This window comes from Neurospora tetraspora, assembly GCF_033439725.1.
Source record: "Neurospora tetraspora strain CBS 560.94 chromosome Unknown B0H65scaffold_6, whole genome shotgun sequence".
NCBI lineage: Eukaryota > Fungi > Ascomycota > Sordariomycetes > Sordariales > Sordariaceae > Neurospora > Neurospora tetraspora.
In genome coordinates this window covers 2,539,216-2,553,154 of record NW_026944388.1, presented here as the reverse complement: position 1 = coordinate 2,553,154, position 13,939 = coordinate 2,539,216, and the positions used below count along the sequence as shown (strand labels likewise).

Below are 13,939 nucleotides of genomic sequence, written 5' to 3'. Positions count from 1 at the left end.
CGTTTGCCATGGGAAGAAATCGCACGCAAGCCCCATACAAACAATCACCGCCATGCAAAAGCCATGCCACTGTATTTTCATGGCCATGAGGCAGAGCAGATCAGAACCCCCCAGCGCAAGCCTCTAGCAAGACCTGTCCGCTGTCGGATTTTACCCTGCGCAGATTTCATGCCCTGCCACACTCCGCGAAAAAACTTCCAGCCATTCCTTGGTCCCTACCACTGAGTGAGGGGCCTGCGTCCGGTCATCGGTCTCGATGGTGGCTTGACTGAGTGCCACAACATGTCGTCGATCTCGGGATTGGTCCATATCTCACACAACACAACAACGTGGTATGCTGTAACACCTAGAACCCCTCCTCGGACAGCTCCTGGACATACAAAGCACCCCGCCAGGCCTCATCTGGAACTTGATCTCATAAGGATCCAGAGATGCCAAGCCAACTGATATGGTGGGTAGGGTAAACGAAACCTGCGGTGGCACGCTGTCGAGTGGGCATCGGTCGGACGATAGTGTCATCAGGGTCTACTGCCTCCAGATGTATGTAAGTGAGTCTCAGAAAGATATCGGTATCAGATGAGGTTCCAGGGGATGGCGCAAAGCTCCAGATCGGTACTACCGCAGATTTCGACCGGGGCAGACTTTCACCCCGAGGCTGCCTCGGCCATCGGCCAGAGGTAAGGCCCATCTGAAGTTCCAACTTGGAACAACATCAACACCAACACCATCCATCCGGGGAAACATGAACCATCAAGGTGCTCCAAGGGCTGCTATGTCTTGTCGAGAGACGTAGGCTGCTGGTGGTCCAGCACAGCTACGCCGAGTATTTCTCTTTACAGTCCTTCATGAATGGTTGTGGGCCGATGCATCTTCTCGATGGTCACTCACCTGACGAAACGTAATGATATAATACCTGCCTCCGGAGATGACACGGAGGTAACCGGCTGAAGGCCTGTCCGGGGCTGGGTCCGGGGCCGGTTGTCTGGGTAAGGTGTGTTGTGTTGTTGGGAAATCCCCACTCCGGGCTGAGGCTTCGGGAAAACGGGCGGCTCATTCGGACCGAGACAAGAAGGGAAAACGAAAAGGGCAAGAACATGGCCGGCATCCAAATCCGCGACGGGACGGTCGCAAAAGAAACGGGCATCCAACGTAACGGGGTATCCGGGACTGGCGGAGAGATGGGGCCGCCCTTCCAGTGCTCCAAAGGGTTTCCACACAACCGGCGGCCGGTAAGCGAGACCGTTGCAACGGGAGTCTCATCTCATGAATGAGTTCCCATTCCGGCCTCACATTTTGGGCATCCGTTTGGTTTTCCTTGGGGGTAATATGGCGCGTATGCGGTCTTTCCCAAGGCCGATACCGTACACCAGATCTCCGGACTTCGAAGTCCTGATGCGGATCTCAGCTTTGGTCCTGACCCTTTTTAAGGAAGAGGAAGAGACCCAAAGAGGGAGGGTTGCAGGAGAAGGGGGCAGGACACAACATTAAAGAATCCGGAACCGCATGCCCGCACCGGCAGAGGCCGCAGAGGTGCAGGGCCACAGAACGGGATGCGGGATTGGGGGCAGGATCAGGATGGGGGGAGGAAAAGTCGGTAAACGGGCGGCATGGCATGTGGCATCAAGACATACATTGGGCTTGCCAGCGAACTGTGTTCCATTTGTGCCCAACCCTTCCAGAGCTTCCACGTTCTCCGAATCACAACCAGCTCCGACTTGTTCGGTCGGGAGCAGGGGAGCTCCTTGCACCAATCACCTCGGATGGCCTTTGGACGACAACACATCTTGCATTCCCAAGAACACGCCGTCTTTGGCAACTTGTCTCTGCCATTGCCCAACGCTGGTGCCCTATCCCGTGGAACCTACACCGTCAAACCGTTTTGGTGAGCCTCGTCTTCGCGATGTTTGGGTGTTTTGGCACGACGACACTCATCCGGGCAACCAGGCCAGACCACCCACTTCCCGCCGGTCGACATGCCAATGGAATGGCCTGGGATTCACCACCACGACGCACCACCACCAGCAGGAGCACTTTCCACCGTACAGATGCTTCTGCCCTGCAAGCGCAGGCCACCCTCTGGCCTTGGAGAACCGAGGATTACGGCGCACAATCAGATGTCCAGGGTGTCCCGGCAACCGAGAACAATGACCAACAAAAGAATCCACGAGCATGCAAAGATGCACTCACTCGTCCTGCGGTTTGACTTTGTTGACTTGTTTGCGGCCCGCGATCATCGCCACGTCTCGCCAACCCGAACATCATCTTCCGTTCTCGTCCACACCCGATTGATTTGGACCCTTGCGCGAGTCAGAAGAAACATCCCCCACGCGCGCTTGCTGGCGGTCCAAAGTTGACATCGCTCGCTTGTGTCTCTTGCTGACCGGGAAACGGGGCGTGTGATTGCACGTGCGCGTGTCGTGCTCTCATCCTCCTCACTGCCGGGGCGAACCGGCACAGGCCACACACACACACCGCGTGTTTAACCTAACCTCCACGTCCACCGGCCAGGATACCGTGTCGCGCCGTGTCTGTGCTGCTCACTGTCGTGACAGCGTCAACCTTGCCACACGCTCCCAACTTCGAGGCATATATGTCTCCATCGTGGGCCTAGCCCTCTGGAGTCTCTGGAGTCTCCTTTATCTTTCATCATCTTTGTCCGAAGGAAGAGTGTCATGCTGCTGGTTATCGAGCACAGGACACGCCGCTGTTGATCTCGGGTTCGGTTCGTGATCAGAAAAAATAGGAATCCACTCGTGCGCCCGCCGCCGAGCTTTCATACCCGCCCGCGTGTTTGGTCGAGTCGCCAGCGAGAGTCCTACCGGACCCCTGAATCATTGCGAACCCGCCGAAAAGATCGGATATCCCAGTGAGGTTATCGCCAGCTCCGTTTCGTGGATCCTTCTGGAGTTGAAAGATTTTGGTGGCCGGTATCCCAGGAAATCCTGGCCGCAGGTTTTTCGGTTTCTGCCCTTTTGCTGGATAATATTTTTTTTTCTCCTCTGCCAATTTGAACACTCTTGCGGGCCATTTTTCTGATTTTTCCGTGTTGCGGTTTTTGCGCTCGCCCAGTTTTGCAAAAAGAGGTCTTGATAAAATACCACCATTTTGGACGGGAGCTCTTTCAACAAGAATTGCATCTTTGGAAATCCCATTCCGACAGATCAGCTATAGAAAATCCGAAAAAAAAGATGGCGCAGCCGGACTTTGCCTACCGCATGTCGGCAGGTATGCCGAGTGACCCTTGGCTCTCTACGCGCAGGTGGGAAAATACAACCCAAACCCCCAACTTTGACCGTCATATGATCCCTCTTTTGGGGGTAATCGGGGCGCATCTAGAGCTAACTAACCGACGCACCAAAAGCCCGCTATACAACGATACAACATCATACCAGCAGCACACCAACAACACCTCGTTCGATGTCACGGGCAGGGGTCCCTATCGGCCGCATAGGTAAGGAAACCATGCCTCCAACGAGAATATCCCGATCTACAGAGGAACAACGAAAATAACACCCAAGCTCAAAGCGTGGCCTTCTCAACAACCGGAAATGTCTCGACGTTTAACCTGCCAACGACCGCCGTGTCGATGACGGCGCTAGGCAACGGTATCGGCCTCGGAAGCAACCTAAAGAACCAATACAACCTTGGACGAGCCGGACCCGACCACGTCTACCACCACGCCGCTGCTGCTGCCGCCGCCGCGCCCACTCCTCAGCTTTACAACCCCCGACCAGCCCCCGTCGGGCCGGCGTACACTAGCGCGCCAAGCCACGGCGCCGTCCACGGGCACCTTAACGGGCAGTACCGAAGCACCGCGCCCAACCTCAACCATACACAGGGGGGATGGGGTGATCACCACCACCCGACGTCGTCGTCGCGGTTCGCCTCGTCGTCGTCGGATTCGGTCGACGACATCATGGGCTCGCCCAGCCTCTCCGACTACTCGCTCGACAACCCGTCGCTGTCAACAGCACCATCCAGCAAGCCGGGCGGCAACAAGAACCACCACAACCACCACAACCACCATAACAACCACAACGGCAACGGCAATGGCAACAACCGAGGCGGCCGTTCCCAGCGCCGGCCCTCCAACCGGGACGAGTTCGACGGCCCCCACCAATTCCTCCAGCGTCCTCCGCCCGAATACATCGCCATGCAAGAGCGCGAGCTCCCGCACCTGCCCACCAACCTGCTCGTGCAAGAACAGGACTCAGTCCTGACGCAAGTCAACGACCGGCTCTCCCAATGCGCCTACGATTTCGTAGCCAAGTACCAGTTCCCCATCCCTTTAACCCAAGACATGCGGCCCGTCGAGAGGCCGCAAGACCGCGAGTGGACCGAGTGGGTGTATCTTTTGAAGAGACTGGCCACAAAGCGCAGGATCCCTGCACGGGTGCTGTATAACGGACAGATCAAGCAGTTTGTGACGATTCTGGAGAACAGTCTGGAGATGAGGCATGCGGCGAAGCATCAGAGTCGCCCGCTGAAGGACGATCGGAATATTTTGCAGCTGATCAGTGCGGGAATTCAGGTCGCCAAGATTCTGAAGGATGCGCCGGCTATGGACTTTTTGGACAAGTTGTATGTGAGCACGGAGCAGCAGATTCAGGAGCGGGCGGCGGCTGCGGCGGCGAGGTTTCGTTGAGCCTTTGGTTTGACTTCTGCTTTGTGTTTTTGTCTTTTCTCGCGCGTTGATTTGGTTGGTTATATCCCCCTACAGGACTCCCCTCTGGATTTGGAACTCGGCTTTGGCCCCCCCCTTTTTTATTGTTTTTTTTCATTGCATCACTGGTTGGGAAGATATACGGGCAAAGGAAACGGCCGCAAGGCTTTATATAGAAGGTTTGGTCATGTAGCATCCACTCGGTCGGAGGCATTCTGTTTTGTTATATCTGTTTTTGTTTCATATTCTTGTTCTTGCATTCTGCTTTGGCTTTCTGGAAGAAGAGCCCCGGACGGACACTTCATGTCGACAAAACAACAGGAGGCTATATCTACGCTACACTACGCACGGATAAGTCAAGAGAAGGCTTGTTGGCGGATTGATATATAGAACGGGAACGGGAACGGGAAAGGGAAAGGGAAAGGGAGACAGTACCAAAGACATGGAAGCATACTTACTTTACTTCCACTGGTTTGTCAAGGTTACCTAGGAAAAAGGGAAAGTGAAAAAAGAGGGAGAAAAAGGAAAGGAGGAACACGCATTGGGTAAAAAACTGGTTTGGATTGGGAACGGGAAAGGGCATACTGTTTGGATAGAAGGAAGGAAGGAAGGAAAAGCAAAGGGGGAAAAAGCAAAAGGATATGGACTGTCGATATACCTCACTCATCTCTCAGCTCGGATATGGATATGGATTACCTGCATCGGACAGCTTGGCTGGAACCGGGGAAGGAAAGATGCTTTTGGATCAGAAGACGAGAAAGGCGCGATCTTTTCCTTTCTCCATGTCTCTCCTGGGGTCTCATTATTTCTCGCGTGGTTGCTACTCTTGATTTACGTTTTGCAAATCAACTGAGGTGTTGGTTGGGGTGGGTGGGTGTTTACTCGTGGATCATGGGAGGGTGGTCTTCTGATATTGTTAGTTATTGGCTTTTTGCATCAACTACATTTTGATACCTCAACGTGTTTAAATGTTTACTCCGGCCTTTTCTTGCACCTATTCGCACAACATCGACACACCCTCGCCTCCCTCACTAAACATACGTACCAGCTTCCTTGCTCTACGCTACTCTACTCTACCTCTACCTCTACCTCTACCTACCTCTGCCTCTACCTCTACCTCTTCTACCCCCACCTCTACTCTACCTCTACACTACCTTATCTCTACCTTACCTACCGAACAAACCGGCCCGACCTCTCTCAATGTGTAGCACGGGTTATAATATCTCACAACCTACCTACCTACATACCTACATACCTACCTTACGACTTACCGAACCTGATTACCGGCTACCAGTTACCACCACTACAACCACATCACTGATTAATGTCGTGGTTCCAGATTGTATTGTGTTGTGTTGTGTTGTGTTGTGTTGCCTGTCATGTCATTCTTGCCGCCGTGCCCTTCCTCCTCGTTTGGACTTGCCTCGTCTTAGAGGTACAGTACCTAGGTAGGGAAGCACTCATATCTTGCGATGGCGAGGCGGCTTTGTCTCGGCTTTGTTTACCGAGATCTTTTGGTGTTTGTCGAGGGTTACATATGTACCGGAGGGACCTCGGTCGAGCCGACCTTGTGGTGTAGAGTCAATCAATGTCTATTGGATCTGGGTCTTCTTTTCCCTTTTTCCTTTCTCTTTTTGATTTTCCTTTCTCTTTCTCTCTTTTTGCCTCCCTGTCTCTCTTACCTAACTTGGTTATTTTCTTTCTTTGCTCTTTTTTTTTCTCACGTTTTTGGTGTATTTCTTTTTTTTCTCTTTTTTGTTTTGGCCGGTGGAGGAAAGCACCTCCATCACGAAGGATATAAGAGATCATACGTCGAGTACAACTCTGAGGCTCAGCTTACTTGACTAGGGGTATCTACGTAACCGGCCATCATAGGCATCTTTCGCTACCCCTTCTTCGTATTGTCGAGTTGTTCACAACTCGGGGTTGTTACGGATGACGCTAAGATCAAGAAAGATTCCGTGGAATCTTACATGATACATATGATACATACCATTCAGTAAGCCGAGGCCGATGCCGATGAGGCGAGGGCGGATATAAGAGCGTGTAGACTAGTCTGTGGTGTAAGTGATGTGTGGTGTGTGCCGTGGGGAGACACAGCATGCCCACCTGGTCCTTGTCCTTGCTCTTTTTTCCCCATGAATCCATGATGCGTAACGCTGGGTATACTGGGTAGGTACGCTTGGGATGGTGGCACCGTGGGGGTAGTTGGTGAACGAGATGTTGAACGGATTCTTGATGTTTAAAATTCATCTTGGTCTTTTGTTTGCTAGTACTTGAAAGTATTGGTCGTCATCACCGCAGTTGTCGTCATTGGCAAAGGGGATTTGGTCGTGTGTAAGTTATAGTTGATTGAGGCATTGCTGGCCTTGGCGGGTTGTCCTTTCGTAGTTCTCCGGTGTAGCACCAACATATACCAAGAAGAATTCCAGAAGCTCTGTTCGATTGGTAACGTTCTCTCTGCATTCAAGTCTTGTCATTCATAAGCGGACGGCGACTCGATGCCTCGGAAGTGTTGGGTTCAGATGAAGGCCAGACGGGCAGATTGTTTGCTCGAGTCGAGTGACGTTCGCCCTGGATTCCATCTTTGGTGAACAATGCATCTACGGTAACCTCGCCTCCACGGAATCTGTCCGTCCGTCCATCGACCTGTGATGCAAGCAAGGATCCAGGAAGGTGAAACGAAGTGACATATCTGGTGGGCAGCATCGGTGTGTAGTACGGTAAGATCAGTACATGAATATGGAAATGGTATAGTGAAATGGTAGGGAAACCAGAGAAAGAGAGGCCACTGGCCAGTGGGAGGAGGCGCGGTTCAAATAGTGGCTGTTGGAATCGGTATCCAAATTGGGTATAGCGGCGCCAAGAGTGTTGGCTTCCATCCTTCTTCCTTTTCTGACTTCTTTCGCATCGAGACATTTCCCCCAATTTGTCCCCAATGTCCCCTCTCTGAATGACACCTCGCCCACCTCATGCCCATCCCCATGACCCCCGCGGAACACCCACGGGTTGCGCATCCCCTGGTGGCAGGGCGGGCTGAGTGAACCACGCCTCGATTCTGTCCAATAGGAACATGATCATGATGAACAATGGGGGATGATCGCAAGGAATGGGCATGCAAGTTGCGCATCTGTTCGGTACCCTGAAGAGGTTAGTATATCGTCCGGTTTGTTACAAGAATGTTTTTCGCCAGAGAGGCTGAGCAAGAAGACGGGTCCTGGATACTCTTGACACTCACAAGTTTGAAGCCACTCCCGGCCTGTCTACCGTGTACAACATTGTATCCCATCGGGTCCAATCTGTCATGGAGGGGTAGATCAGGCAGGCAAACGTCTTGTCTTGGCTTTGACTGACCTGTCCTTGACAACGTCAGGTCAGGGTCTCTTCAGGATCAAAAGGACTCGGAAAAACAACACTAATCTTTTTTGTGTTTCCAATATCTGAATCACTTTCCTCGTTTCCAGTTTCTCAACTCATTTCTCGTCTCTCATCACTGTTCCCATTACCCTCTTCTTACCACTCTTCTGACTCTCACGGATGGGAATCCCTCGGTCTTGGTAGCTGTCGTGACTCGACTCTACCCTTCCACAGTCCTGCTGCGACACCTTTCCTTGGTCTCGAACAGGCTCGATACGGCAAACAAGAGAACGACACTTTTGACAAAAAGAGCATCTCATGAGCCATTGATCTTCGTGCTGCGGAATCCCAGAGCTCTCGCTGGGTATAAGAACGAGGATTACATCGCACAGAATCTCGAATCGGTTTCACCTTTCTACACCACTTTCGAATAGACCGTTCAACAAGCGTCAAAGAGCTCAACTGTCCAAAGCATCACCGCAACACAACATCACACCAGCGTACGACCCAACGTCCACAAAGCCATAGACAACAGTCCCTTCACGTTTCACCAACCGAGGTCCCAGCCAACGCATCTCAAGGCGTCCAAGACCCCGAGCCCCCGGAACAAGGAGGTTTCCCGTTCAAGGAAATCCCGAAGATTACCTTTCCAACCGCCAAAGTGGAGGAATCAAAGAACGAAGCCCTCGACACCACGAGGGCCACTGACAAGGGCAAAGGCCGCGAAACCATAACACCACCAGCCGAACCCGCTCCCTCGGAAAACATGTCTACTTCACCCCTTATGGGCTACTCACCCTTTCAGGGGCATCACAGTAACCCCGAGCATGAGCAAGCCGAGTATGAACACAGCTACGGGCATGGTCATCAGCATGATCACGCCCACATCCACAGCCCCCAACATGGATATGCCCCCGAGTCTATCGGCGGCGACTCGGACTTTGACCAGCACGCTTGGGCTTTCGTCAATGTCAGCCCCGACACCGGCACTTTGGGCGGGCTTCAGGCCAGCCCTGTCCAGGGTAGTCTAAGCTCTTGGACCAATGTTGAGGGACAGTTTGGTGGCGGTTTGAGCCCCCTGCCAGCTGCCTTAACTCCAGATGCCTTGTCTGGCTCGCCGGAAGGTGGTTACCAATTCTCTGCTGATGATCTCTCACACCTCGTCGAATACGAATATACCTTTGACAATGAGATCAACTCTCTTCTGTTTCATGATTCGCAGTACGAACAAGACATGGCTGCTGCAGGGCCATCTGGACAGCCTGCCACCCACCAGAACCAACAACCACAGAACTTCCAGGACGACTTTAACCTCGAAATTGCCTTGTCCGGCGCTGATGTCCCACCCTGGGATCCTCTTTTCGCTGGCGGCCTCGCGCCCGGTTCCATGGAAGAGATCCCCTCACTCTTCAACATGGACGACTTCAACATCGAGACCGGCGCAGGCGCACTCAGCTCCAGCCCCCCAGAGAGTATCAACAGCCACACCTTGAGCCATCACTCCGTCCCCGAGAATGCTGCTCACCTATCCGTCCCAGTCCAGCAGCCATACCCGGCTCCCTCCGTCCCCGTTCCGGGCCCCTCCTCATCTTCGCACGCGACCTCCAAGCCCATTGCCATCCATAAGACCCGTGGCAATGCTCGCGTCCAGAAGAAGAAGGCTTCGCCCAGCCCATCCGCAGTCTCCTTCACCACCATATCCTCTACCGCGGCGGTCGTGAACTTCTCCGGTGAAAACAAATTCGTCGTCATCACGCCCCAGTCCATCAGCCAGAACGCTGCTAAGGGCAGCAGCGCGGCCTTGTTCGGCGGTAAGGACGCCGAGGGAAGCAACCGCACCACCCTCAGGGGCCGCAAGGGTCCTCTGGCCATCTCGACCGCCATTTCCGCCTTGCAGGTCCGCCGCATAGGCGCCTGCTTCTGCTGCCACGCTCGTAAGGTGTCGTGCGAGGAGACGCGCCCGTGCCGGCGGTGCGAGAAGCTGAAGCTCACCGTGCCTGAGGTGATTTGCTGGCAGTTCAGCGACTTCACCGAGGTCATTTTTCCGGGATGGCTGAAAGCGCACCTGAAGCGGGAAGGCGCTAAGGGAGCGGAGGAGTACGTACGGGGAAACGTCGCCTCTTTCTTGGTGCGCTTCCGGGAGGATGAGGAGGAGTCCGAGAAACCGATCAAGTTGCGTCTGACTCTCGGTCGTGGCTTCAACAAGGATGCTATGCTCACCGTGTTTGCCAAGTTCTTCACTCCCACCCCCGACGCCCCCGACGCCACGAGGTGGTATACCACGCGCGAACACCCGGACGGCCACGGGATCGTCCTCGAAGAGAGCCCGGCGACGCCGATCGCGCTGCCGTACGGCTGGCTCGACCAGCGCGAAGAGCTGCGTCGCCACCTGCGCCAGTTTCACGAGGGTCTCTACAACGAAGACAAATGGGCTTACCTCCTCACGCAATCGTGCGAGCATACTACAGAAATCCCCACGCGGGTGCTTCCCATTCTTCGACGATACGCCAACGAGTCGCGCAACGTCATGGTCAAGCGCGCGCTGCAGATCCTGACCATGAACTACACCATGTCTTACCACCTGCACCTGGACCCGGATTCCGTGCACGCTATTGAGGTCGCGGGGTATCGGGTGCCCGAGGGCTTGGACAGGAAGGTCCTGACGGCCAGGGTGCTGAACAGGCAGCTGAAAGCCGTCACAAACGACATGGTTGAGCGTGAGGTGAGGAGGCTGTTTGAGGACTTCAGCAAGGCGCTGAAGCCAAGATCCCGCAAGGAGTGGGCGGGCTGCTTTGCGGCGTTCGCGGCGCTGAGCGTGTTTTTGGAGTATAAGGAGGCGCAGGCGGATGCGTATGTGGTTATCGAGAATGAGGTGAAGAAGAGGGATTGGTTGTACAAGGTCCAGCAATGGCAGCAACAGCAGCAGCAGCATCAGCATCAGCATCAGCAACAGGAAGCGGAGAATGTTATGGGCAGGAAAGAGGGGGGTGTCGAGGATGTTGGGGGGGAGATTGAGCAGGGGATGGATAAGTTGAAGTTGGACTTTTCTCGGAAACAAGCCTGGGATACGCTCGAGGCGATCGACAACTTGCCGTTCAAGCAGTTCATGTACCAGTTCCACCAGATTTATCAGACGCATCCGTCGACGGCGAAAGACGGGAAGGCGTTCAACCCGTTTGTGGATGATGAGGCGTTGGAGAGCTTGAGGGAGTTCCCGGATGGAGAGGCGGCGATCTATATGGTGAAGACGTTCAGGGACCGGTTCTTTGATGTTTCGGATGTTCGTAAGTTCGCCCCTTTTTCCTCTTCACCCCCTTATTTCCGCTGTGGCGCAATTCCCCTTCCGCTCTCTTCATCACCCCATCTTCCCTTTTGTCATGGTGCTCAAGACGACTTCAACCTTGACGCAGCCACGAACCTTGGGCGAACCTAAACGTTCGAACTATGATTCCACCTCCACCTCCTACCATCCTTCTCCATTCCCCCTCAGGTTTCCTTTTTGAGCCCTTCACCCATAATCTCTCTCCTAATTTCCCTCCCCACTTCCTTTTTTTTTCTCCCCATTACCTTTCCTTTTCCACCAACAACCACCAATCCTCTCTCCCACCAAAGTCAATACTCCCAAACACCAACTAACAACACCCCCAACCAAAATAGGCCACGAACTCGACTTCCTAACCTTCGACCCCAGCGGTCCTCCCAGAGAGAACGTTGACCCTTTCACCGATCCCGCCAACAAAAACAAGACTTCCGTCTTCCATCTCTTTACCGGTCGCCTTCTCTCCAAGTTCTTGCTGTCCTTCATCGACGAGAGGATGATCATGGGATCTACCGGATTTACCGGCGGTGGTGGTATGTGAAGCGTGAAGTGTGTGAGGTGAAGTGTCGGTGAAGGGAAGTCTGAAGTTCCAAGGGCGAAGGGATGTGAAATGGGATGTGAAATGTGGTGTCAATGGGTATGACTTGCTACTTTTTACTAACCAGTGTTACAACTGTCGTCGACTTCCTGAATCAAGCTAACCGACCGGCTTATCGGTAGTTAATGGAGGAAACGAAGACGTTATCGCCGCTGCGGACGTCGACAGCACCAACAGGGGAGAGAGCAACTATGAGAGCGGAGACGAGATCAGCCCCGAGGTCAACAACGACGGTAGCCAGGACAATGACGACAACAGCGACAACGACAGCAACACCGGCGGCAATTTCTTCATCATCGACTTTGACCAACTCGAGGACAACGACAATGACGAAACCAGAGAGGTGATCGGCGAGGCCGGCTCTTTCCGCGTGTTTCTCAAAGCCATCCTGCTACCCAGTCTCTTTGCTTTCCTGGGCGGTTTCTCCAGCGGGTGTTGAAGGTTGGAATTCATTAGGGCGGTCGGACGGTTGGGATTAGCATGAATTATTGCGTTGCGTTGCGTTGCGTTGCGTTACCTGGCGTTGCTTTTTTCGATCGAGCAAAGAATTCTGGGAGTTCATGGGTGTCAAACCGCGTTGAGGTTGGAGTTTTGGGTTGTCTTATCTTCTTCCCCCTACTTCTTCTTTCTCTCTCTTTCTTTTGGAGCATTGAGTATCCAGGGCATATCAGTGGAAGGGAAGCATACCATGTCTCTATGGAGATGATTTTCATTTTGAGGGGGGGGGGGGGGGGGAATAAGAGAACAGAGATGGAAGTCATGACTCATGAGAGAGGAAGGACGCTTACATAGATACCCATGAAGCTAGGGATGGATACTCGACTGGGTGCATAGGTACTCGCTGCATATGGATAAAGAGCAGGCGCGGGAATCATGAAATGAAAAATTCAACAAAAAAGCAAATTGACGTGCGACTCTTGCTTGATTGGTGATGATTGCATTGTTGGTTGTTGTATTCAACGTCTACTTCCACTCCCTTCAAGGGGGTGGAGACGTAAAAGACTCAAAAAAAGAATGGGGCCACCCGGGGATTGAACCCGGGACCTCTCGCAAGAATGCTCAGGATTGAACCCTAAGCGAGAATCATACCACTAGACCAGCGGCCCATTTGAGTTGTGATGGTGACTTTTGAGTGTACTGGTGGTTTTGAGAACGGGTTGCACGAATTGGCATGGCACGACTTGTGGGCAGCAGAGTTGGGGTACAGACAGAGTCCTGCTCACACCAACGGGTATCTAGATAGGCTTGGCAAGGCTCGGGTCAACTGTAGCTTGTGCAAAAGACGGATCATGTAGGTATCTTTGAGATGCATTGAAGATCCACGTTGTTGGTGTGAGTGAGGTTGTAGATCACCTCTCTCCAAGTCGATGCAAATGTGGTTGACGTTGTTGAGGTTGGGATGTGTCGTCCAGATGTTTGTTGGTGGATCCTCCAGGTGTTAGTGTTAGTGGCTTTTCGGGATGAACCGACAGGGTTGGCTGATGGTGTGTAACTTCTCGGTCCAGAACAGGATATCGCGCTGCCCTCCTCGCATTGAATCATATAATCAGATCTCCAAGCTCATACAACGCCGATTTGGGCGATTCATGAGAGTCGCATCCGATGTCTGTTCGATTGCGAACATACGGGAACGGGGGAAGAAGATTGCCGCTGTTAACATGCGCTATCACTAACAGAGTCCAACCCCTGAAAGCCGAGACGCCAAGCGCGAAGTCATTGAGCAACCTGGAAGCAGTTCAGGATGATGTCATTGCCCAGACGTCTGGCCCAGCCGCTTCCCGTTGTTGCTTCTCTTTCACCTGCCCATGACACTGCAGAGAAAACAGGAATTATAGATTGCGCCTACCCTTGCATTCGAGCTGCATTGGACCTCCCGGCGCGTGAGCAGACTCGGCAGTGACACGAACCACTTTTGCTGATCAAGGAACCCAACGAACGGCATTTGAATTGGCAGTCATCAGGGGAACACCTTCACGACCATCATCTCCATCATAGCCACTCG

At 53.3% G+C, this 13,939-nt stretch overlaps 4 protein-coding genes and 1 non-coding gene across 5 annotated transcripts; 3 read left to right on the top strand and 2 right to left on the bottom strand.

The window, feature by feature from the left end:
• Window positions 1–874: 874 nt before the first annotated feature.
• B0H65DRAFT_473158 (uncharacterized protein) lies at window positions 875–1,568 on the bottom strand. The gene has a single exon (XM_062827184.1). The coding sequence runs from the start codon at window positions 1,142–1,144 to the stop codon at window positions 881–883; it is 264 nt and encodes an 87-aa protein (XP_062679611.1). The 5' UTR covers window positions 1,145–1,568; the 3' UTR covers window positions 875–880.
• A 39-nt stretch (window positions 1,569–1,607) lies between these two features.
• B0H65DRAFT_444650 (uncharacterized protein) lies at window positions 1,608–2,203 on the top strand (the record flags this gene model as incomplete). The annotated part of the gene is made up of 2 exons (XM_062825694.1): window positions 1,608–1,882; window positions 1,945–2,203. The coding sequence occupies 2 exons, from the start codon at window positions 1,608–1,610 to the stop codon at window positions 2,201–2,203; spliced, it is 534 nt and encodes a 177-aa protein (XP_062679610.1).
• Window positions 2,204–3,188: 985 nt separating this feature from the next.
• B0H65DRAFT_430346 (uncharacterized protein) lies at window positions 3,189–4,645 on the top strand (the record flags this gene model as incomplete). The annotated part of the gene is made up of 3 exons (XM_062824876.1): window positions 3,189–3,259; window positions 3,362–3,451; window positions 3,526–4,645. 3 exons carry the CDS (start codon window positions 3,189–3,191, stop codon window positions 4,643–4,645), a joined length of 1,281 nt encoding a protein of 426 aa, XP_062679609.1.
• A 2,754-nt stretch (window positions 4,646–7,399) lies between these two features.
• On the top strand, window positions 7,400–12,376 carry B0H65DRAFT_510761 (uncharacterized protein; the record flags this gene model as incomplete). The annotated part of the gene is given in 5 exon segments (XM_062828433.1): window positions 7,400–7,414; window positions 8,520–10,877; window positions 10,887–11,304; window positions 11,678–11,872; window positions 12,060–12,376. Coding segments are annotated over 5 exon segments (3,303 nt in total).
• Window positions 12,377–12,953: 577 nt separating this feature from the next.
• On the bottom strand, window positions 12,954–13,043 carry B0H65DRAFT_t351. The gene has a single exon. It is a non-coding gene; the product is annotated as a tRNA-Pro (tRNA).
• Between the last annotated feature and the right edge of the window lie 896 nt (window positions 13,044–13,939).

Bases quoted from the DNA above. Each gene is read 5' to 3' on its own strand.
- B0H65DRAFT_473158 (XM_062827184.1), bottom strand. From the start codon at position 1,144: ATGCCCGTTTCTTTTGCGACCGTCCCGTCGCGGATTTGGATGCCGGCC.